At 54.3% G+C, this 22647-nt stretch overlaps 3 protein-coding genes across 3 annotated transcripts in view; 2 read left to right on the plus strand and 1 right to left on the minus strand.

Annotated features, from left to right (window-relative positions):
• The window catches only part of VARS (valyl-tRNA synthetase), an 11552-nt gene extending 11507 nt beyond the window's left edge, over positions 1 to 45 (plus strand). Inside the window, exon 27 of the mRNA XM_014446897.2 lies at positions 35 to 45. Within this exon, the coding sequence (XP_014302383.1) occupies positions 35 to 45 (11 nt within the window). The remainder of the gene's footprint in view (positions 1 to 34) is intronic.
• A 106-nt stretch (positions 46 to 151) lies between these two features.
• VWA7 (von Willebrand factor A domain containing 7) lies at positions 152 to 7872 on the plus strand. Its single transcript, XM_006104599.3, has 16 exons — positions 152 to 380; positions 668 to 949; positions 1157 to 1253; positions 1747 to 1857; positions 2240 to 2435; positions 2535 to 2704; positions 3588 to 3700; positions 3886 to 4002; positions 4463 to 4648; positions 5065 to 5197; positions 5311 to 5463; positions 5556 to 5648; positions 5851 to 6152; positions 6221 to 6360; positions 6543 to 6717; positions 6811 to 7872. Exons 1-16 carry the CDS (start codon positions 153 to 155, stop codon positions 6982 to 6984), a joined length of 2670 nt encoding a protein of 889 aa, XP_006104661.1. The 5' UTR covers position 152; the 3' UTR covers positions 6985 to 7872.
• A 3419-nt stretch (positions 7873 to 11291) lies between these two features.
• Positions 11292 to 22647, minus strand: part of MSH5 (mutS homolog 5) — an 18141-nt gene continuing 6785 nt past the window's right edge. Inside the window, exons 10-24 of the mRNA XM_023745845.1 lie at positions 21226 to 21364; positions 21030 to 21092; positions 15681 to 15809; positions 15363 to 15435; positions 15110 to 15219; positions 14819 to 14899; positions 14491 to 14578; positions 14078 to 14267; positions 13843 to 13969; positions 13296 to 13445; positions 12654 to 12728; positions 12315 to 12458; positions 11971 to 12108; positions 11742 to 11815; positions 11292 to 11523 (exon numbers count right to left, since the gene is read on the minus strand). Of these exons, the coding sequence (XP_023601613.1) occupies positions 11412 to 11523; positions 11742 to 11815; positions 11971 to 12108; positions 12315 to 12458; positions 12654 to 12728; positions 13296 to 13445; positions 13843 to 13969; positions 14078 to 14267; positions 14491 to 14578; positions 14819 to 14899; positions 15110 to 15219; positions 15363 to 15435; positions 15681 to 15809; positions 21030 to 21092; positions 21226 to 21364 (1693 nt within the window). The 3' untranslated portion in view covers positions 11292 to 11411. The remainder of the gene's footprint in view (positions 11524 to 11741; positions 11816 to 11970; positions 12109 to 12314; positions 12459 to 12653; positions 12729 to 13295; positions 13446 to 13842; positions 13970 to 14077; positions 14268 to 14490; positions 14579 to 14818; positions 14900 to 15109; positions 15220 to 15362; positions 15436 to 15680; positions 15810 to 21029; positions 21093 to 21225; positions 21365 to 22647) is intronic.

The raw sequence follows: 22647 nt of genomic DNA on the forward strand, positions 1-22647 counted from the left end.
CTGGGCAACGAGAGGCAGGAAGCGGCTGGAGCAGCTGGAGCTTGAGGCAAAGAGAAGCGGCCCCGCAGGGGCCCAGGGACACAGCCGCCTGCCCTGGGATTGCTTCTCCCTCCTCCCATGCGAGCCCTCTGTCCCCCAGGTCTGCGTCCGCTATGCCCCCCACCCACGTGCCCCTGGCCCTGGGCTCCGTGCTGCTGCTGCTGCTTCAGCTGCTGTCCCCCACATCTGCCTTCTTCCCCAACATCTGGAGCCTCCTGGCCGCCCCTGGCTCTGTCACCCACCAGGACCTGACGGAGGCGGCGGCTCTCAATGTCACTCTGCAGCTCTTCCTGGAGCGGCCGCCCCCGGGCCGGCCCCCCCTTCGTCTTGAGGACTTCCTGGTGAGTCCCTGGGTCCTGTCACACGCCAGCCCGACCCCGGCGGTCCTGGGGCCTCTACTCCCTGAGGTCCTGCTTGCCTGTCCCCTCCTCTCTACCCCCTGCAGCCACAGCGCCCAGGATCCCTGGTCCTGAAATCAGGAGTCCCTCCCGCTGAGGAAGATCCCGGGTGGCCCCGAGGGGTGCCCGCCGCGCCCTTCCACACAGCCTTGCGTGCCAGTTCCCGAGGAAGCGTGGGCAATGGCCCAATCCCAGGGGCTTCCCTGAGCCCGTCCCCTGCCCTCTCCCAGGGCCGCACCCTCCTCGCCGATGACCTCTTTGCCTCCTACTTCGGACCTGGGTCCCCTTCCCGGCGGTTCCGAGCAGCCTTAGGCGAGGTGTCTCGTGCCAATGCAGCCCAGGACTTCCTGCCAACTTCCAGGAACGACCCTGACTTGCACTTTGATGCCGAGCGGCTGGGCCAGGGGCGCACACGCCTGGTGGGGGCTCTGAGGGAGGCCCTGGTGGCGGCCCAAGCCGGCGACCACGCCCTGGCCCGGCAGCGCCTCGGGGCGGCCCTCCACGCCTTGCAGGTGAGCAGGACTGGGGGTCATGGGCAGAGGGCCCTTCACTGCCAGTCTTCCCGTCTCCCGGGCGGCGCCTTCTTGACCAGGCCTCGGGAAGGGACCGGGGCCCTGTCTGCCAAGGCCCTGAGCCACCCCCTGGTCCCCGCGGCCACACGGCAGGTGAGGGCTGGCAGCCGAGACAGCCAGTGCCGTCCCTCTCCTTCCCCGGAGCAGGACTTCTACAGTCACAGCAACTGGGTGGAGCTGGGGCAGCAGCGGCCACACCCGCACCTCCTCTGGCCACGGCAGGAGCTGGGGAACCTGGCACAAGGTATGGCCGCCGCCTCGCCTCCGCTCTGGAACGCCCTCCGAGGCCTCGCAGCTCGACCCGAGGCCAGGCCGTCGGGTGGCTTCCCTGAGGTCGCCGGGGAAGGACGGCCAGGACCAGGCTGCAGGCCCCGCTGCGTCCCTCCCACATGCTTCCCCGCCCCCCGGGTCCACGGGGCTTTCTCTCTCGGTCCCTCAACCTCCCAGCTGAGCAAGGACCGCAGCTGCCTCCTGTCCGACCGAAGCTCACTTCCTGTGCACAGCGAGCAGGGGTTGGCCCCACACGGCTGGCGTCCCTGGCACAGTCCCAGCCGTAGATCCTGTCTCACCATCAGCCCCTGAGCTCCAGGGTCAGTTCAGGGAGCCTAGGGGGCGCCTGGGACGGCTCCCTGAGGGCTGGCGCCTCGGCAGCGGAGGAAAAGCTGAGGTTTGGGTGGACAGGGTTGGGGTCGGGGCCGCAGGGTCTTGGGCTCTAGACCTTGCCCCTCCCTTTGCAGTGGGAGATCCTACCTGCGCCGATTGTGAGGAGCTGAGCTGCCCTGGGAATCTGCTGGGTTTCACACGCCTCACCTCTGGCTACTTCGGAACTTATCCCTCCAAGCCTCCAGGTACCAGACAGAAAAGCCCTCAGAAGTAAGGGGAGAGTCACCTCCCTTCCCGGACCCTGTCCCCAGGGCCCTCAGTCTCTAGGTCCTCGCCCCACTTCCTGGAAGGGAAGGGCTGGGTGGATGAGGGCCTGCCGAGTGGCCAGGACTTGTTGGGGGAGGGGGTGGGAGCAGCTCATGAGACCTCCATTGCCTGAGGGCAGCTTCTGGGGATGGACTGGGCCTGGGGATCCCTCATGTGCTGTGGGATGACCCTCCAGAATGTCATCACTTCCTGCCGGTCCTTCGCTGAGCAGTGAGAGGGCCAGGCCCGCTCAGAAAGGCCCCATCTCTTAGGGGGCAGTGGGTTTTCTACTCCCACCTCCAGATCCCTTTCCCCACCCAGGAAAATGCAGCCACGGGGGCCGTTTTGACCAGAGCAGCTCTCAGCCACCCCGGGGAGGCATCAACAAGGACAGCACAGCCCCGGGCTTCTCCCCCCACCACACGCTCCACCTCCAGGCTGCAGAACTGGCCCTTCTGGCCTCCATCCAGGCCTTCGGGCTCCTGCGGAGCCGCCTGGGGGACCGGGGCTTCTCCCGGTGAGTGGCCCTGGAGGCGGGCTCCCTAGGAGCTCCCGGGGGAGCTGAGAAGCCGGGGCTGGGGACCAGTGGGCAGACCCTCCCTGTGGCTCTCCGCAGGCTGCTGGACATCACCCCTGCCTCCAGCCTGAGCTTCGTGCTGGACACCACAGGCAGCATGGGCGAGGAGATCAACGCCGCCAAGATCCAGGCTCGCCACATTGTGGAGCAGCGGCGGGGCGGCCCCATGGAGCCCGGCCACTACGTGCTGGTGCCTTTCCACGACCCAGGTGGCCGGTCTGGCGGGAGAGTGGAGGGAAGGAAAGCGGTCAAGGTGTGCCGCGGGCAGTGGGCCTGCGCTTGCTGCGAACAATCGCCGCTGCGTCCACTGCTCCCAAAGGGCAGCAGGTCACAGCGCTTCCTTCCCCAGCACCCACGCTTAGGCAGTGGCCCTGCTTTCTTAGGCTCCAGTCATTTTCAGGTCTCTCTACTTCCCACAGACCGAGGAGGGGATGCGGGGGTGGGGGGCGGGGGGTTGGTGGGTGCAGGCCTCTGAAGTATCTGAGACAGACAGTTCCATAGCATTGAACAGGAAGTCAATCTGACCTGGGCCAATCTCACTGTGTGTCCTTAGCTTGGTCCTATCACTTGGCCTCATTAAATGGGTCCCCACCAGCTCCATCCTGACTGTCTCCCAGGGTTGAAATGATCACCAGGTAAAATGCCTGTAGGACCGAGCGTTTCCCCAGGGCCGGTCTAAGTCTGCATAAATCTCATAGCTGGCAGTACGGGGTTTCTCACATATTCGATGAAGGTATGAGGAAGTGAATAATGAAAAATTCAGCCACTTATGTGTCAAAGGCACTATTCCAAGATTCACAAAACCGATTCCTTTAGTCTCCCAATAACCCTGAGGTGAGTGCTGCTGTTGTGGCTTTGCTGGGAGGAAACCAAGGCCCGGCTGTTTTTTATTCTTACACACACTCCCCAGAAGGCCCCCAGGCCCCAGGAAGTGCGCCACTTTCCCAGCAGAGGCCGAGCCCTGCCCTGCCTGTATCAGGGCAGGCTGGTATGTCAGGACTGCCCAGCCCAGGAGCACAGCGGCCTCCTGCCGGGTGGGCGTGAGGGGGACCTCCTCGCTCTCTCCACCTCTCACCTCTTTCCTCCTCCCAGGGTTTGGCCCTGTCTTTACCACCAGTGACCCTGACAGCTTCTGGCAGCAACTCAATGAGATCCAGGCCGTGGGAGGCGGAGACGAGCCTGAGATGAGCCTGTCAGCCCTGGAGGTCTGCCCTCCCGCCCCACTCTCCCCCTTTTCAGGCCCCACCACCAGGGGGAGTGAGAGCCTTCCTGGGACCCTGTCCCCATCCCTCCTCCAGAGTCTGGCCCCACTCGCTTCACGCCAGCTCTCCTTGCTCTACCCCGTCCCCTGCTGCCGCCATCTTCACACCAGCCGTTCCCTCCCTGCCAGCTGGCCCTGCTGCACACCCCTCCTCTGTCAGACATCTTTGTCTTCACGGACGCCTCCCCCAAGGATGCCTTTCTCACCCGCCGCGTGGGAGCCCTGGCTCAGGAGCGACGCTGCAGAGTGAGCATAGCCAGTGGGCAGCCCGACGTTAGCTCCCCAGGGAGACCCCGGGCCACGCCGCCCTGTGGCAGTCGAAGCAGCCTCGGCGTGAAGTGGGAGCCTGGACAATGAGGTTGACATTTCCTGATCCCTTCGCAACTAACGCGTGAGAGGCCCTGCCCTTAATGAACTGAATTTGTATTTGAACCTGCCCCCAATAAACCATCTGAACACCCGGAGATCTAGCTGCCAACAACCCACTATGTGGATGACATATGGCAACAGTTACAAGGAGTGGCAACTACTAACAGAGGGCGGGGGGGTGGGGGGGTGTCAGTGGGAGACGCTGCGTAGCAGCCAGAGGGTAGACGGAGACCTTACCAGCAGCCGGGAGCCCTGGGGGGACGGGAGCATGGAGGCCGCACTGACCACGGGAGATGGCGCGCGGGCTCCTGAGTACTGGCCTCTCCTCTGCGCACAGGTCACATTCCTGGTGACTGAAGACCCGTCGCGGGCTCAGCGCCGCGTCCGGCGTGAGGTCTTGTCCCCGCTGCGCTTTGAGCCTTATGAAGTGGTGGCCCTGGCCTCTGGAGGCGAGGTGATCTTCACCAAAGATCAGCACATTCGCGACGTGGCAACTGTTGTTGGGGACAGCACGGCCGACCTGGTGAGCGGACGGACGGAGGGACAGGGCTTTCAGCTCGGCCCTGGGGAGTGAGTGACGCTGCACCTCTTCCTCGTAGGAGGAAGGGAATGGCTCCCATTGCCGAGTTGCCAGAAGGTGTCGGGGTGGGAAGGGCAGTTTGTCTTCCTGGAGAGCCAGGCTATCCACCCGCCCCTCCCATGTTAGTCCCACCCCTCCCCCCCCCAATCTTGGGCTCCAAGGTTCTGTCCTGGGGACAGTGAGGGACTCCTCCTTAAGCCCTCGCCTCCAGCTGTCACGCTCTGTAACTGTCCCTGGTCCATGCCCCCTCTCGTCGGTATCTTCTCCAGGCGTCCGTCACTTCGCTTCTTTCTGTCTCCACCTTCCTCTTGTCTTTGTTCCCACTCATTCCACGCCTTATCTCTTCCCCACCCTTCAAGGTGGCCCTGCCCCTGGAGCCCCCGGTGCTGGTGCCTGGGAGGCCGCTTGTGTTCACTGTGGATGGGCTGCTCCGGAGGGTAACGGTCCGGATCCACGGGGAGGTCCGCAGCTTCTGGATCAGGAACCCTGCGGGTACTTCCATCGTGTGCCAAGGCAGAGGGAAGAACTGAGAATGGAGGCTGAGGGCCATATGCTGAGGGGAAGAAGTGTCTCCTGTGACCATCTCTTCTCTCCACTCCCACCAGGGGTCTCCCAGGGCCAGGAGGAAGGCCAGGGCTCTCTGGGCCACACTCGCCGCTTTGGGCAGTTCTGGATGGTGAGCATGAATGACCCCCCACAGACAGGGACCTGGGAGATCCAGGTCACAGCCGAGGGCAACACCCGGGTGAGAGTGCAAGGTGAGGAGGAAGGCATTCCTGGGAAGGGGAGGGCGGGGAGCACATCGGTCACAGCCAGCTGGGGAAGGTCTCTGACGCCCTCCCCCCCTCAGCTCAGACGGCGCTGGACTTCCTCTTCCACTTCGGGATCCCCGTGGAGGACGGCCCCCACCCTGGCCTCTACCCCGTGACCCAGCCAGTTGCAGGTGCATCTATACCCCTCACCCCAACTTGTTTATCGATTTCACACTTATAAAATTCTCTCTTATTTAACTTTCCACTGGGTTATAATTTACATGTTTCACGCAAATGTGCACAGAACTCCCTCCTGGCCGCCCCACCGGTACTCCCAGGGGTAGCCCTGTTCTGACCGCAGACCACTTCTCCCCGCCCTCCCTCCGGTCGCAGGTCTCCGGACCCAGCTGCTGATTGAGGTGACAGGGCTGCATCCCGGCGGCCGGCGGGAAGGGCCGCTGCCCCACTTCTCCCACGTCGTGCTGCGAGGGGTTCCGGGGGGCGCCGAGCTGGGCCGGGTGCCCTTGGAGCCCAGCGGAGCCCCGGAGCGAGGTCTCCTGGTGGCCTCGCTTCCACCCCCGCTGCTGTCCACCGCGGGGCCCTTCGCTCTGGAGCTGCTGGGCCGGGACGGCGGCGGACGGGACCTGCGCCGGGCGGCGCCCCAGCCCTGCAGGGTGGCTCCGGTCCTCCTGGAGGTGAGCCCCGGGCAGGGCGCAGCGGGCTCGGAGAGCGCGGCTCCTCCCTGACCCGCCCTCCTCCGCAGCTCAGTGGCCCGGCGGGGTTCCTGGCCCCGGGCAGCAAGGCCCCCCTCAGCCTTCGCATCGCCAGCTTCTCGGGGCCTCGGGATCTCGACCTCAGGACGTGGGTCAACGCCAGCTTCGCGCTCACCTCCAACCTCTCCAGGTGCAGCCCGAGCCTCCGCTCCTCCCGGCCCCGCCCTTTTCTCGCGCGGGGCTCTGGTACCCGTTCTCTAAGCCCCGCCTCCGGCCCCTCTGATTGGCCCTCAGGCTCCCCTTCCGCCAGCGCTTGGCTCCGCCCCCCACGCTGGGCTCTCGGGAGCCTGGCTGTTTCTACCCGCTCCGCAGGGTTCGCCTGGAGCACAACGAGTCCGCCTGGGGGCGCCTGTGGCTGGAGGTCCCGGAGTCGGCTGCCCTGGACTCCGTGGTGACGGTGACTGTGGCTGCGATGGGCCGAGAAGCCAGACCAGTGCCCCCGACCCACGCCTTCCTCCGGCTCCTGGTGCTGGGCCCGGACCCGCAGGTGACGGCCCCCCTCTCCATCGCAGGGTAGGCAGGGCAAGGGGGGCTTAACTTGGGTGTAGACACCCAGACGGACTTCCCCTCTTCTCCCCAGGACCAGCTCGCTGTCCCTGCCCACTCGTCTGGCCCGGTCCTCACCAAGGCCAGCCCCACCCTTCCTCCCTCCCCTTTGGTGACTCGGGGCAGGGCGGGGGGAGGGCTGGCAGGCAACCCCTGGTGGGGCACAGTCGCCGGGGTGCTGCTCCTTCTAGGCCTGGCCTCCTGGTGACAGCAGCCCCTAAAGGATGGGCCTCCAGCGCTCTTTCCAATCCCTCCCGGTGGGTGAGAGATGGCGTGGGCCTCGGGACCCTACTCTCCCAGCGGGGCTGGAGGTTTTCCTTCTCATGCACTTGTCCCTTCTCTTAGCAAGATTGGGATAAAGGGTAATCGATTTTCCCACAATGCACTTTCCCTAACCCTCGTGGGAAGCAAACCTAAGACTGGGGTAAGAGGGTACTAGAAAGTGTTATTTATAGAATTGCTTTTATTTGAAATTCTGGAGAAGCTTCTATTTTATTTTTTGTACTTAAATTTGAAGGACAGTTTCAATAAACATGTCTTCTCCCCAGAGGGATTTCAAAGATCATGTGTGCACAGCATATAGGAGCGTGAGGGCATGGAACGCAGGAAGGGGAAATGGAGGCTTTCAGGAGCAGAGAAGGCGCTTCACGCCTGATGTGTGGACTGCAGTTGGCCCACCACCTGGAGCTCCTTCGCTGTGGAGTCAAGAGGCAGAATAGGAGGTTCTGTCCCAACTGAGGGGACTGAGGGGAGGCCTTAGACACTGGTAGGGCCCCTCCACCCTTGGGGAAGCCTGGCTGAGCCATCTCCTCTTTCTGCTGCATTGACAGCCCCTGGAGAGAGTTCTGGGCATCTGTGCTCGGCCCTCCTCCCTTGTGCCCTCCCGTTTACCTGCCGCTGCCACAAGCCCTGCTTCCTTGGCCTTCCCTTCCCGCCCTGGATGGCACAGGAACTGGCATGTTCAAAGACGTGGGGCGAACAGGGGGATATTCGATGTTCTCTGTTAAACCAGCGTTGACCCAAATCTCTCTACCCCAGCCTCTCAAAAGCCTCAGCTGAAAACAATAAACACCTTTCCCGGAGTCAGAGTCTCAAACAGATGTCACCTTTTGACTCTGGGCTAACTGCGGACTACCGGGCTCTGAGTGTGAATGTTAGAAAACTCCATAGGGGGAGCTGCAGGCTGACAGTGTGAGAACTCGAGGTCCATCTGCCACTCTCCTATCACCACAGGCCATGCTTTCCCATGTGGAGTCCCTCATCCCAGTACCCCTCCTGACAGGTGGGAAACCCAGTACTCTCCACTCCATCTCTTCAACAGGCCAGTACCTCCGTCCCCTCAAGTAGCACATCACCCTCTTTCCCTATTCTTTTTTTTTTTAAATATATTTTATTGATTTTTTACAGAGAGGAAAGGAGAGGGATAGAGAGTTAGAAACATCGATGAGAGAGAAACATCGATCAGCCGCCTCCTGCACACCCTCCACCGGGGATGTGCCCGCAACCCAGGTACATGCCCTTGACCGGAATCGAACCTCGGACCTTTCAGTCCGCAGGCCGACGCTCTATCCACTGAGCCAAACCGGTTACGGCCCCTATTCTTTTTTAAAGTTGTTTTGTTGTTGTTAACCCTCAGCCGAGGATATTTTTTCCATTGCTTTTTCAGAAAGAAGGGAGAGAGAGGGAAAGAGACAGAGGAGAGAGAAACATTGATGTAAGAGAGAGGCACATCGATTGGTTGCCTCCTGCACACGCCCCGACCAGGGCTAGGGATCGAACCTGCAACCCAGTATGTGCTCTTGACCAGGAATCAAACCTGCGGCCCTTCTGTGCATGGGTTGACATTCTAAATACTGAGCCACGCTGGCCAGGGCTCCCTATTTTTTTTTTTTTAATCCTCACCCGAGGATATTTTTCCATTGATTTTCAGAGAGAGTGGAAGAGAGAAGGAAAGACAGAGAGAAATATCGACGTGAGAGAAACACGATTGGTTGCGGGGAGGAGCCTGCAACCAAGGTACTTGCCCTTGATTGGAATCGAACCCGGGACCCTTTGGTCCGCAGGCCAACGCTCTATTCACTGAGCCACACCAGCTAGGGCACAGGGCTCCCTATTTTTTTTTATTTTTTTTATTTTTAGGACACAAAGTTTTTTGTAATTATTCTTTGGGGGAAAGGGACACCACACTTCCACTCAATTAAGAGAAACATTTTTATCAGCACAGAAGTCTTTTTTATTTTTATTTTTATTTTTTTAAAATATTTTATTGATTTTTTATAGAGAAGGGAGAGGGATAGAGAGTTAGAAACATCGATGAGAGAGATCGATCAGCTGCCTCCTGCACATCCCCTACTGGGGATGTGCCCGCAACCAAGGTACATGCCCTTGACCAGAATCGAACCTGGGACCCTTCAGTCTGCAGGCCGACGCTCTATCCACTGAGCTAAACCGGTTCGGCCTTTTTTATTTTTTTCCACTTATCATTCCATGAATTCATAGGGAATGGGCCCCAGCAGCTCAGGCTCGATTCCAATGGTTCTCACAAAGTGTGCTTCTCTGGGTGGAGCAGGCTGGCGCGTCAGGTGAGCCCAGGTACCTTTCTCTCTGGCTCCCGTCTTTTTCTGACCTCCCTATTCTTTATGAACCCTCCTCGTCCGTCCCTGACCCATTGGGGTGATGCAGTGGTGATCCAGTCCATCCCTCTGAATAGAATGCAGACCCACCTCCTCCAGTGCCAACAATGAATGCCACCCTAACACTTGGTGGTGGCATCCTGTCATTGCAATGCTCCTCCTAATTCATCATCTCTGGCCATTGTCTCCTTTCCAGGGCAGGGTCAGGCTGTGTCCACATGTGGTTCCTGTCCCCTTCCCCACACACCTGGGGCTGCCCCCCGCTCACCACAGGCCCCGCACCTAGCTGCTATTGCTGTGCCTCTCAGCGGGCCCTCAAACCAGGCCTGGCCGTGCTCCCGCAGCTCCAGCCCCTGCAGCCCCTGCAGAGGGCAGACTGTTCCTGCTCCAGAGCCTGCCTCCTCTGCAGCTGGAAAACGCAAGCAGCAGAGGCTTACTACACGTTAGGGCTCTGGGCCACGGCCTTTCCAGGAGCCCCTGCTTGGGTTCTGTCTGGTCACTGAATCAAGCCCAGACGGTCCACCAGGGCAAGGGGACGCAGTGGGGAAGACTTATGAGTCCCAAATTGAGTGGAAATGTAGAGGGCAGATCTGGGAAGAGGGGCTTCCCCTGGGGCCTCTTGGTGGACTAGTACTCACCCAGAGGAAGAAGCTTCAGGCCACTGGGTTTTTGTTTGTTTTTTTAATATATTTTTATTGGTTTTAGAGAGGAAGGGAGAGAGAGAGAGAGAAACATCAGTGATGAGAATCATTGATCAGCTGCCTCCTGCATGCCCCCTACTGGGGATCAAACCCGGGCATGCGCCCTTGACCAGAATCGAACCCAGGACCCTTCAGTCCGCAGACTGACGCTCTATCCACTGAACTCTATCCACTGAGCCAGACCAGCTAGGCCAGGCTGCTGGGTCTTGGTGGCTTGTCCCCAGCAGAACTGGAAGGGGCCTGCAGCAGGGGCAGGACCCTGGCTCCTCAGGACTCTGAGGTGGGAAGGGTGGAGCCACACCCACTGGCGACCAGGGCTGGCCCCTCCCCTCTCTCCCTGCTCCTTGCAGCCTCCTACCTAGTCTTTCAGCCTCAGAGCTCTTCCTGCTGTGTGTCTGAGGCTGGGAAAGACCTTCTCCCTTAGGCTCCTCTGTTCTGCAGGGTCTGAAGTCGGTTCTCATAAAGTCCCCCTGGGTAGAATCCCCCGTCTTCCCACAGAAATGTCACTGTCATTTTTTAAAAAATACATTTTATTGATTTTTTACAGAGAGGGAGAGGGACAGTGAGTTAGAAACATCGGATCAGCTGCCTCCTGCACACCCCCCACTGGGGATGTGCCCGCAACCAAGGTACATGCCCTTGACGGGAATCGAACCCGGGACCCTTCAGTCCACAGGCCAACGTTCTATCCACTGAGCCAAACCAGTTAGGGCAAGTAATATCGATTATTTTTTTAATATATTTTATTGATTTTTTAGAGAGGAAGGGAGAGGGATAGAGAGTTAGAAACATCGATCAGCTGCCTCCTGCACACCCCCCACTGGGGATGTGCCCACAACCAAGGTACATGCCCTTGACCGGAATCAAACCTGGGACCCTTGAGTCTGCAGGCTGACGCTCTATCCATTGAGCCAAACCGGTTCGGGCTGTCACTGTCATTTTTGATTGAATTAATTGAGCTGACATTGGTTAATAAAATTATGCAGGTGTCAGGTGTACAAGTCTATCATGCAACATCTGGGTATTGTATGTGTTCACCACCCCAATTCAAGTCTCCTTCCATCACCATTTATCCCCCCGCCCTCCTAATGAGGCAGGGCAGGTCCCTCTGTGGACTCCTACTTGGTGTTTCATCTCTTTTCTAGTCTCTTGCTTTGTTCTGGCTGGTCTAAGGAAACAACTTTCTCCAAAATAAACTTTATTCCTAATGTGAAACAAGATTTCTGGGGAAACTGAGAACTCTGGGTCTAAAGAAACAAAAAGGGCACGGTGGGAAGGGGAGGAGGGCCGACGAAGGACGCTCAGAGGATGGTGGTGGCTGCAGGGAGCACTTCCTGACGCATGAAAATGTCCAGGTCCAGGTTGGGATCTTCCAAATCCAGTTTCAGAAACTTATCTACTAATGTCTGGCAACTGAAGGGAGAGAGCACAGAGAGCCAAATGAGAGGATGGATAACTGATCCTGAGCAGGGGGGAGAGGTTGTGCAGAGGAAACCTGGACCTTGGAAATTTAGGGATTTCAGAAAGAAACTGGGAAACTGAGTCACTGAAAGGCAAAAAGGCCTTCTGAGTCCCTGAAGGGGAAAGAGCTGCAGAAGATGCTAGAACAGGACCCTGGGCTACCCACTCACTTTTCCATTTGCTTCTCCTTCAGCAGCTCCTTGAGAGGCTTGATGGGCTTACCACTGCGGATCAAGTCCGAGACCTAGGAACAAGAAGGAGGAGGCAGGGGTGGGGGAATTGGGTAAGAAAAGAGAAAATAAGGTCAGAAATGCCATGGGCCCAGGAACCCAGGCCCCGAGAGGAGCAGGAACAGTGGAAGGGAGCCCTGATGGATGGGGCTGACATGGATCTCATCACCTCCTTGCCACGAGCTATGAGCTTGTCAGGAAGCCTGGCTTGGGCAGCTGTGTGGGAGGCATGGCTGGCGTTGGCCACACCTTCGCAAACCCGATAGAAGAAGACAAGGTCATTCCCATCCTCACAGGTCTCCATGGTCTTAAAAAAGAATAAAAGGGGACAGTGTGTCATTGTCACTCAGCGTCCCACCCTGAAACCCATAGCCAATCCCTAAGGGGAGTGAGGACAGGGAAGGGACATGGTCCCTGTGTTCAGGGAGCCCCTGTTCTGAGGAAGGAGCCAGTCTCCAGCTCTGGGAGACACTTGGCTTAGGGACCCCGAGGGGACTAGATTAGTTCCCTCACCAAATACTGCACAAGGGGCCCCTGTGGCAACAAGGGTAGCTGAACGAGGCTCAGAAAGTTGGTGGCCACAAAGATGTGGGGGCATGTGGGTCCGAGAGCCAGCCAGTGTCGGAGGACAGCAGCCAGCAGTGCGAGCCCATCTACCTGTGCAGAGGACAGGGTAAGGGTGCAGAACCACGGGTGCCCCATGTCCCCCCACCTGCCCTGGCCTTTTCCATCTTGCACTCTTCTGTTTCTTTTCAGCCCCCACATCTATTCTTTTTCCTGAAGCCCAACTTCCCCTCCTGCTCCTTTGCCCTCCTCCATTTCTCCTTAGTTCCTCATCAGATTTCCCCTCACCGTGTTGGTTCCCTTTCCAAATTCATCAATAAGGACCAGAGACCGCTCGGTGGCATTGTTCACTGCTTTTGCCACCTGCTGGGTACCAGGTGGACAGAGAGTTGCATTAGCATCTGAGGCCTGTAATGCTGACCACAGTCTGCCATGAATAAAGCTGCTTGTGTCCACTCCAATGGACGGGGAAGTCTTTAATGGTGAGGTGCATGCTTTGTTCACCCTTTCATGGCCAACAATGCCACATACAAAGCCAGGATTCAAAAGAGGCTCCCTAGCTCTGGCCAGTGTTGTTCAGTGGTTAAAGCATTGGCCCTCACATTGAAGGGTCACGGGTTCGATTCCTGGTCAAGGGCATGTACCTGGGTTGCAGGTTCAATCCCATCCCTGGTTGGGGCACATGTGGAAGGCAACCAGTTCATGTGTCATGTTTCTCTATTTCTCTCCCCCGTGCTCCCTCCCTTCTATTCTAAAAATCAATGGAAAAAATATCCTTGGGTGAGGATTAACACCCCCCCCCAAAAAAAGAGGTTCCCTAGTGTAGAGGGCAGGCAGCAGAGGAAATGTTTTTCCTGATCATTTTTCAGGGGTAGAGTTCCTTCCCCATTTCCCCCCATCCCAATCCCACCTCTCTTTACTCCCTTTGACCTGGTTGAGGTCGATCATGAAAGTGGAGAGGCCAAGGGAGATGGATTCACAGCTATGAATACGGGTGAAGATGGCGTCTACTGCCCCGATTTCGGCTTCCTCTGCTGGCACAAAGCTGCCCACCAAGGCCATGAATGTGATCAAGCCCACCTAAGCAGGGAAGGGGACAGAGTCTGGGCCTGGTGGGATGGCTGAGGTGAAGGTGAGGCTACTGAGGGGTGAATGATAGATCAAGGAGAGAGGCACATAGTTTAATAGATGATCGTAGCCCCTTCCACTCAGTAGAGAGGGACAGGGAGTGGGCAGAGGCACACTGGGGGGTGGCATGGCCCTATTCAGAGGTAAGGGAAGGGAACTGAGGCCATGGAAAGCTCTATTAGGGCATGGCTCTCCCTCAAGTGAAAGTGAGGAACAGGGTGTGGGTTATAGTGTCTGCATGACAGGCAGGGTCAGAACACAGCAGGAGAAGAGCTGCAGGGACCGGGGTTGGCTAGCTGGTGGGGGAGGAGATGAAGATACCAGAGGCCAGTGTGTAGGAGTCTCCTACCTGTTTGAGGTATATGCTCTTCCCTGAAGAGTTGGGTCCAGTGATGACTCTGACCCTCCCTTTGTCCCCACCACATTCTGCGGAGTTGGGCACAAAGGTTCGGGCACAGAGTTCCATCAGAGGATGTCTGCAGTGGGTGGAGAGGTGCCTCACACATCGCCCAGATGGGTGGACCCCCAGAATATGGGGCTTTTAGGCCCCTCGTGTCTATGCCTCCACCCCCTTCTGTTCTCACCTGCCATTCTGGATTCGTACCCCAAAGAGCCGGGGAGAGTAGCGGGGCCTTGAGTAGCCATAGTCCCGGGCAGCACTGGCAAGAGCCAGCAGGACGTCCAGGCGGGAAGCAAGGTCCAACACCCGGGTCAAGACAGCCGCCCGAGCCAGCACCTGGCACTGCAGCTGGTACATCAGCAGGGTCTCCTGGTCTGATGGTAGGTGAGGGAGGAGCTGGGGGTCAGCTTTGGGGGGGGAATGAAGGAGAGACAAGCCAGCAGAGGGACCTGGAGACAGGCTTGCAGATACCGTGTGAGACGCCCAGAGGCGTTCAGAGAAGATGGAGAGTCAGAGTGAAGAGCGAGAGCAGGGAGAAAAGGAGCCTGTTGGAGTCATCTCGAATCCGCCCACTCCCAGCCTTTGGCTTCTCCTCACCACGGATGTCGCAGTGCAGGTCCCCCAGCAATGCGTCCAGCTCCTTGGTTCGAGCACTGCGATAGTGCAGCTTCTCCTCTGAGAGGAACTGGGTCAGAGGGTTCAAGCTGTGGGCTCTGCATCTCTTGGTCCTCATCCCCTCCCACATTTATAACCCCGTCTGCAGGCCCCCACCCGACTCCTTTCTCCTTCATCTCAGAGCTAATAAAGGTCAAAGTAAAACTACAGAAGAGAGGTCCCATATTGGGCAGTGCTGATAGGGCTAGGCCTCCGGACAGCTGCTGATTCATTTTCCTTATCACCTCCCTACAGAGGTCAAGGGTCTTACCATGAAGTCCAGTCCCTCGATCTCAAAGTCACTGGCCTCCACCATGGAAGGCAGGCGAGGAATAGAAAGAAGGAAGCCGATCTGGAGAGCATAAAGAGGAGATAAAGCAGAGCGTGATGTCCTGGGCACTTTCTCTCCCCAGATCCCGTGCTTCCCTCAGGGGCTAGAGCCACCACAAGGTGTTCATGTTCTTCAAACTTCTCCAGAAGTTTTTTTATCTACCAATGTGTCCTCCATACGCCTACTACCTCCAAAAGCCCCCAGAGGTCACACCCAGCCTCCTGCACTCACCAGAGGGATGTAGATGACGCTGCATGAAGGAATGCGGCAGTCCAGATTCTCCAGCTCCTTCCGAGCGACCTCAGTGAGGAAACTGGGAAGTCCCGCCAGCCTTCGTTTTTCTAGGAGGATATCGAGAGTAAGGTTCCTGCCCTGGTTGCCATGATTATCCCCAGTTGTAGTGGCCGAGTACCAAGGATGGCACCTCATCACTGTGCAGGCTTGTGTTTCAGGGCTCACAGGCCGATCCCCACCCAATACTCACTCTCATCAATTTCAGGATCTATGTTGGGGAGGACTGTGAAGCGATTTGCAGCAAGACTGCCCTCAAAGTCCACCTGAGGAGGCAAGAAGTCCAGTTGCTTATCGGCCAGCACCATCTCTCTGTCCTGTTGCTCACCTCTAGCTGGGCTCCAATTCCCCCTGCAGTCCCTGATTTAACCCTAGCCCTCCAAGCACATTTCCGATGTTCTGCCGCCTCCTTTCACCATTCCACTTGTTGGTCATTCAGCTGACCTCACTGTCTCCCAGGCTTCCCCATCTTCCACAGCGTATCTCCTGCCTCTAGTTCCCTTCTACTCACCACTTTGCCAATGAGGCTGGCGATGTGGTGCAAGTCATCAGAGAACTCTTGGGCAATGTCCCGGAAGAGCTGGATGGACTGGGGCAGGGAGCGACAGGCATCCCTCAGGCCCAGGGCACTGTACACAGTCTGTAGGAAAAATGGACAGAGGATGGTGGCCCTCAGCCAGCCCTGGCTGAGGAGAGGGGACAAGGATGGACTGAGAACAAAGATCAACAAGGAAAAACAATAACAAAGACAGAGCGATCTCAAAGGCAAAATGAAATAATGAGGGAGGAAATGTGCCAGGCACTGCACTAAACACTGAGGTAAAAAGACAACCAAAATATGGTCCCTGTCCACATGAGCTTACAGCCTAGGGGAGAAGATAATTTGTTTTATTTTTATTTATTTATTTTTAAATATATTTATTTATTTATTTAGTTAATTCTCACCAAGGACATTTTTTCCATTGTTTTTTAGAGAGAGTGGATGGGGGGGGGGGGGAGAGACAAACATTGATGTGAGAGAGACACATCAATTGGTTGCCTCCCGCACCACGACCAGGTATAGGATGGAATCTGCAACCCAGGTACATGCCCTTAACAGGGAATCGAAACTGCAACCCTTTGGTTTGCAGGCCAACACTCTAACCACTGAGTACACTGGCCAGGACTGTGTCTTTATTGTTGAAAATATTACAGATGTCCCCCTTTGACTCCCCATTGGCCACCTCCGCTCCACTTCCGCCTCCTCTCCAGGCCTTCACTGCACTTCACTGCACTTCACTGTGTCCATGGAATTTTTATTTATTTTTGAGAGAGAGGGAGGGGGAGAGAGAGAGAGAAACATCGATGATTTGTTGTTCCCACTTATGCATTCATTGGTTGATTCTTTTTTTTTTAAAATATATTTTATTGATTTTTTACAGAGAGGAAGGGAGAGGGATAGAGAGTTAGAAACATCGATGAGAGAGAAACATCGATCAGCTGCCTCCTGCATACCCCCTACTGGGGATGTGCCTGCAACCAAGGTACATGCCCTTGACCGGAATCGAACCTGGGACCCTTCAGTCCGCAGATCGACGCTCTATCCACTGAGCCAAAGCGGTTAGGACTCATTGGTTGATTCTTGTATGTGCCCTGACCAGGGATCAAACTCTTAACCTTGGCATATCAGGACACTAACCAACTGAGCTACCCGGCCAGGGCAAGACATTTTTAAAAAGAAAAGATTATTGCCCAGCTGGAGCATTGACCTATGAACCAGGAGGTCACGGTATGATTCCTGGTCAGGGCATTTCCCCAGGTTGGTCTCGATCCCCAGTATGAGGCATGCAGGAGGTACCCGATCAGTAATTCTCTCTCATCACTGATGTTTCTATCTCTGTCTTCCTCTTCCTTCCTCTCTGAAATAAACAAAAAAAATATTTTAAAAAATCTTAAAAAAGAAAAGATTATCTATAGGTGGCAAGAGGGGCAGAGATAGAAGCTAGAATTAGTTGATTATATCTTTGGGAGATTTGACTTTGGAACTATGTAAATATTTTACATAATCCTACAATTAAATTAAAATTTAAAAAGAAATTCCTAATAATTAAAAAAAAACAAAATGAAACAAAGGAACATAAATATGTATGTCCATATAGTGGCATAACCACACAGAGTGGAACTTTTCCAAGTGACTAAAATACAGTAATTTGTATATCCCGAGTGGGGACAAAAAGAACTGCCTCTTCTCTCCCCTCAAAAAAATCTTAACAGCCCTGGCCGGTTTGGCTCAGTGGATAGAGCATCGACCTGGGGACAGAAGGGTCCCGGGTTCAATTCCAGTCCAAGGGCACATGCCGGGTTTTGGGCTCGATCCTCAGTAGGGGGGGTGTGCAGGAGGCAGCCAATCAATAATTCTCTCTCATCACTGATGTTTTTATCTCTCTCTCCCTCTCCCCTTCTCTCTGAAATCAATACAAATACATTTTTTAAAAATCTACCAGAACTGTGTTTAAAGGACTCAGAAGCCAACTTCAAGAGGCTCCCATCAGCAAAAGATAGAATAATTTGAGCACGTATAAAGATTAAAAATGCAGTGGACTGAAGCATGTGTGTAAATCTATGAGTTCATAATGATACTAAAATAACAACAACAAAAAATTCATTGGCTCCCTGGGTGGATATTAGGGAACTATTTTATTAAGATGACAGCTGGCAAATAAAGGCAGAGACAAAAATCAAGCAACTTTCTGTGATATGAACTGTATCACTGGTTAACCAAAGAGCAGAAGAGAGGAAGGTTTTCTTTAAGGAGACGTTCTGGCTAATAAATAAAGAATGACAGAATTAAAATAACCACTTTGGACCCGGACGGTGTTGCTCAGTGGTTGAACGTTGACCCATGCACCAAGAAGTCGCTGGTTCCATTCCTGGTCCAGGCACATGCCTGGGGTTGCAGGCTCAATCCCCGGTGGGGGCAGTGCAGGAGGCAGCGGATCGATGTTTCTATCTATCGCTCCCCCTCCCTTCCACTCTCTAAAAATAAATGGAGGAAAAATATTCTTGGGTGAGGATTAACCAAACAATCAAAAATAAAAAAATATGTATATTTTTAAAAAAAGAAATTCTAGGAGACAGAAACATGTCAAAACCACTTAGGGAATATAATCAGCAAAATCCAGGCTAAGGGAAGCTCTATAGGACAAATGACTCAGATTCTTCAACAAATAACTTGTAAGGAGAATGAAAATGAGAGAGACAGAACAGAGAGGAGAGACAGAGACACAGAGAAAGACAGAGACAGAAAGAGAAGAAGGAACCCATAAAAGAGACTTAAAGAGACATCATCCCATTGCCATATGTTGAACATATTTGGTTCCTAATTAAACAAACTAATTTTGAAAATCATGACATTTAAGAGATGATTAGATATTTAGACATTAGTTGGTGATATTAAATAATTATGTTAATTTTAGGTAAGATAATGGTAGTTATTCTTTAAAAATTTTTTTGTAATCCTCTCTCAAGGTATTTTTTCCATTGATTTTTTTTTTTAGGAAAATCCCTTTTAAATTTTATTTTATTTATTTTTTAAATATACTTTATTGATTTTTTACAGAGAGGAAGGGAGAGGGATAGAGAGCTCGCGCAGTTCCACCGGCTTCCCAGGGGCCATCGCAGCCTCACAGGGACCGTCTCAGCCCCACTGGGACCGTTTCAGCCCCAGTGGGACCGTCTCAGCCTCACAGGGGCCGTCTCAGCCTCACTGGGACCGTCTCAGCCTCACAGGGACCGTTTCAGCCTCACTGGGGCTGTCTCAGCCTCACAGGGACCGTTTCAGCCTCACTGGGGCTGTCTCAGCCTCACTGGGGCCGTCTCAGCCTCACAGGGACCGTCTCAGCCCCACTGGGACCGTCTCAGCCTCACAGGGGCCGTCTCAGCCTCAGAGGGGACCATCGCAGCCATGCAGGGGGCGCCGCAGCCTCGCAGGGGGCGCCGCATTCCACGTTGGGGGTGAAGGTGCGAGTCAGAAGCTCCTCTTGCTGTCTCTCCTGCTGCTCCCTTGCATATCGCCGATGCTGGAAGTTTCTGAGAGCCGTCTGCAGGTGCTGGACATCATACTTTAACTGGTCAACACGAAGTTTGGCATTCTGTCTTTTGTTGGGAGGCTCCTTGCTGGACAAAATCTCCAGGCGTTCTAGCTGGCTGAATATCTGGTATGCTTGCTTGGGTTTCGTTTTCTACTAAGTGCACAAACTGCTTGTCTGCCGTCTCCCGGCGTCCCATGTGAGACTGGATCTGGTGGACCTGCTTGTGCATTTGTTGGTACAGTGGTTCCATGTCGCCTGCCCAGCTGGGTCTGGCTCCGGCTTCCTCCAAACCTGAGTCTGCTTCTTGAGTGTGTCCCTTATGAATGCGAGGAGTTGAAATCTGCAGTTTGTTGGGTTATGCTGCAAAAGCGCAGGTGGTTCCTTTTGTGCCTCTGGCACAGCTTGGGCGGGGATGTAAATTGAGTAGGGCGGGGTCTCAGGGAGTCCCCAGGGCAGAGCAAACAGCAATGGCGTCTCCGCAGCTTCTCGCCTCTCTGCAACTCCGCAACTCCACGTCCCCAAGTGCCGGTGCGCAGCTCCGCGAGAGAGCCACCCTCGCTTTCTGACCTGCTTCACGGCCATCCCGCCTCTCCCTGTAGGGGTTTGGGACCTCAGAATCCCGCCCCAAACAAGCTCAGTGGATTCGAGAGTCCAGTTGCAGCCCGCCTGGCGCGCAACTCCGTACCTCCGCTCTTGGCGCCTCTGCATATCCTACTCAGTCTCAATGCGCTTCTTTCTTTCCTTCCAGTTGTAGAGCTTCCACTGGGCCAGCTTTCCCATGGTTCTGAATGATAGCTGTTTGTCTTATAGTTGGTAGTTTCAATGTTGTTGTGGGAGGCAGCACGCACAGGTCTGTACCTTACGCCGCCATCTTGGTTCTCTCTAAATTTTATTTTTAAAATATGTTTTTATTTATTTTAGAGAGAGAGGAAGGAAGAGAGGGAGGGGGAGAGAAAGAGAGAGAGAGAAAGAGAGAGAGAGAGAGAGAGGGAGAGAAAGAGAAACATTGATGTGAGAGAGACACATCAATAGATTGCTTCCAACATGCACCACAATTGGGGCCTTGAATCAAACCTGCAACCCAGGCATGTGCCCTTGACCAGGAATTGAACTCGCAACCCTTCTGTGTGCTGGCCAACAATCCAACCACTAAGTCATACCAGTGTAGTTATTCATTTTTAAAAATAATTTTCTTTTAGAAATTATATTTAAACATTTATGGGTAAAATGATATGATGGCTGGGAATTGCTTCAAAATAATCCAGGAAGTGCAAAGTGGGAGAAGATAGATATACATGAAATAAGTGTTGAAGCTGCAAGGTGGATACATGAGGGTTCATTTTATTATTCTCTCTAATTTTTTTGGACAGCCCTGACCGGTGTGGCTCAGTTGGTTAGAGTGTTATCTCATGTACTGAAAGGTTGCTGGTTCGACTCTGAGTCAGGATACATACCTAGGTTGTAGGTTGGATCCCTGTGGGAGTGTGTATGGGAGGCAACCAATTGATGTTTCTCTCATACATCAATGTTTCTCTCTCCCTTTCTCTCTTACTTTCCCTTTCTCTAAAATCAGTATACACACACACACACACACACACACACACACACACACACACACGTCTGGTGAAGATTAAAAACAAAAAAATAATAAATATTTTGGACAATATCCACAATACAAGCTTAAAAATAGTGTTGGGATAAAGTTGGACAAGATAACCACAGTACAGAGTCTAGAACACAAGCTGAGGGGCTTAACCTGAACTTCTAGGATTCAAGAAGGTAGGTCCTACCTTGTAGAGAACCTGCCAGTCGCTGACCTTGGTGTGGGACAACTTCATGCGTTTCAGAATCAGCTAGTCAGATAAGGATAGTCAGACAGGGGACAACGACTGTTTGCCCTCTCCCACCCGAACGCCCTTCAGGAAGTGCAATGTCCTGGATCGGCCCTCAACCTCCCCACCTCCCTGCCCCCAACCCTGGGCTCACAGGCACGTTCTTGATGTGACCCAGCAACCGATGCAGCATCTGAGCCATGTCCAGATTCTGGGGTAGCAGGAAAAACTGGATGACATCCAGACGAGAATTTAGTTCCCCCAGGTCATGAGTTGGACGTGTGAACCACAGCCTGGAAGTGAAGGTTGGGGTGAGGAGACCTGAAATTACATCTGTGCTCATCATTGTCGTGATCTCAATTTGTGAAAATGTGTTTGCAGGTCCCTGATGATTGTGGCAATATGTATCTGTACTGGCAAGTACAGTGTTCTATCTATGCAGGGGTGTTTACATGCACCTACTGAACCTCTCTGGATATGACCAAAACTGTGTCTGTGTATCACAGTTTTGATGGATAGGACCATGTGTGTCATTCCATGTGGGTATGTTACAGAGCTTGTCAATATTTTAGAGGGAGGGTGGTGTGTTGAAGCATTTGTATGACAACAATCTAGCTTTCTTGGTGGCTGAGTAGGAGAGGATGAGTCAGAATGAGTTTGCATAGCTGTGAAAGTGTCTCTGGTATAATAGCACAGGCATTCATCTTTTCCTGTTCTTCCTGTTTAAGTATATAATTGTCCCATGTGTAATGATTTAATTCCTCAATTCACGATAATGGTCTTCTCTACAGAGAATAAAGGATTGGGGAGGGACATCTAAGGGGCTTCAATAACACTGTCTAATTTTTAGATTGACTGGTGGAAACACAGAAGTTTATAATATTATTATTAATATTTACACCTTTTGTGTATTAGGTATTTATTACTAATTAAGTTAGTGTACAGAAATAAATGTCTCATTTACGTTTATCCAATTCTGGGTGTCCCTATCTCCTTATGGCTATAAAGAGTGTGAGATTCTGTAAGGACCTATGAGCCCACAGATTCTTTTCTACATTAGAGCAAGCCATTATCCTATATAATAAAAGGCTAATATGCAAATTGTCCCTACGGGTGGGAGTTCAACCAACTGGAAGTTAGACGTGCGCTGACCAACAGGGGGCGACAGAGAACATGGCAGGCGTCAGCAACGTGGCGCTGGCAGCGGGTGGCAGTGGAGGTGCTACCAGCCTGATGGGTCCTGACAAAAGCAGGACTGTGGCGGATGGGGAGCAGGTGAGCGGGCAGTGCCAGGCCAAGGCGGGTGCGAAGAGAGGCCCGCTGGCTGGGCAGCTGGGAAGCCACTAGGGACCCCTACCCATGCATGAAATTTTGTGCACTGGGGCCTCTAGTCTATAATAAAAAGTGTAATAATGCTAATTTAGACTAGACGACCCTTCCCAGACAAAGCCAGGGACTGGCGAGGGAAGGCCAGGTTTCCAGGGTGCCAGAGGGAAGGCTCGTGGCCGGGCGGCCGGGGGGAAAGGAAGGCCTACTCCTTGGCTTGGAATTTCATGCAATAAGGTCTCTTAGTTTT

The sequence above is a fragment of the Myotis lucifugus genome, unplaced genomic scaffold (assembly GCF_000147115.1).
Source record: "Myotis lucifugus unplaced genomic scaffold, Myoluc2.0 scaffold_585, whole genome shotgun sequence".
NCBI lineage: Eukaryota > Metazoa > Chordata > Mammalia > Chiroptera > Vespertilionidae > Myotis > Myotis lucifugus.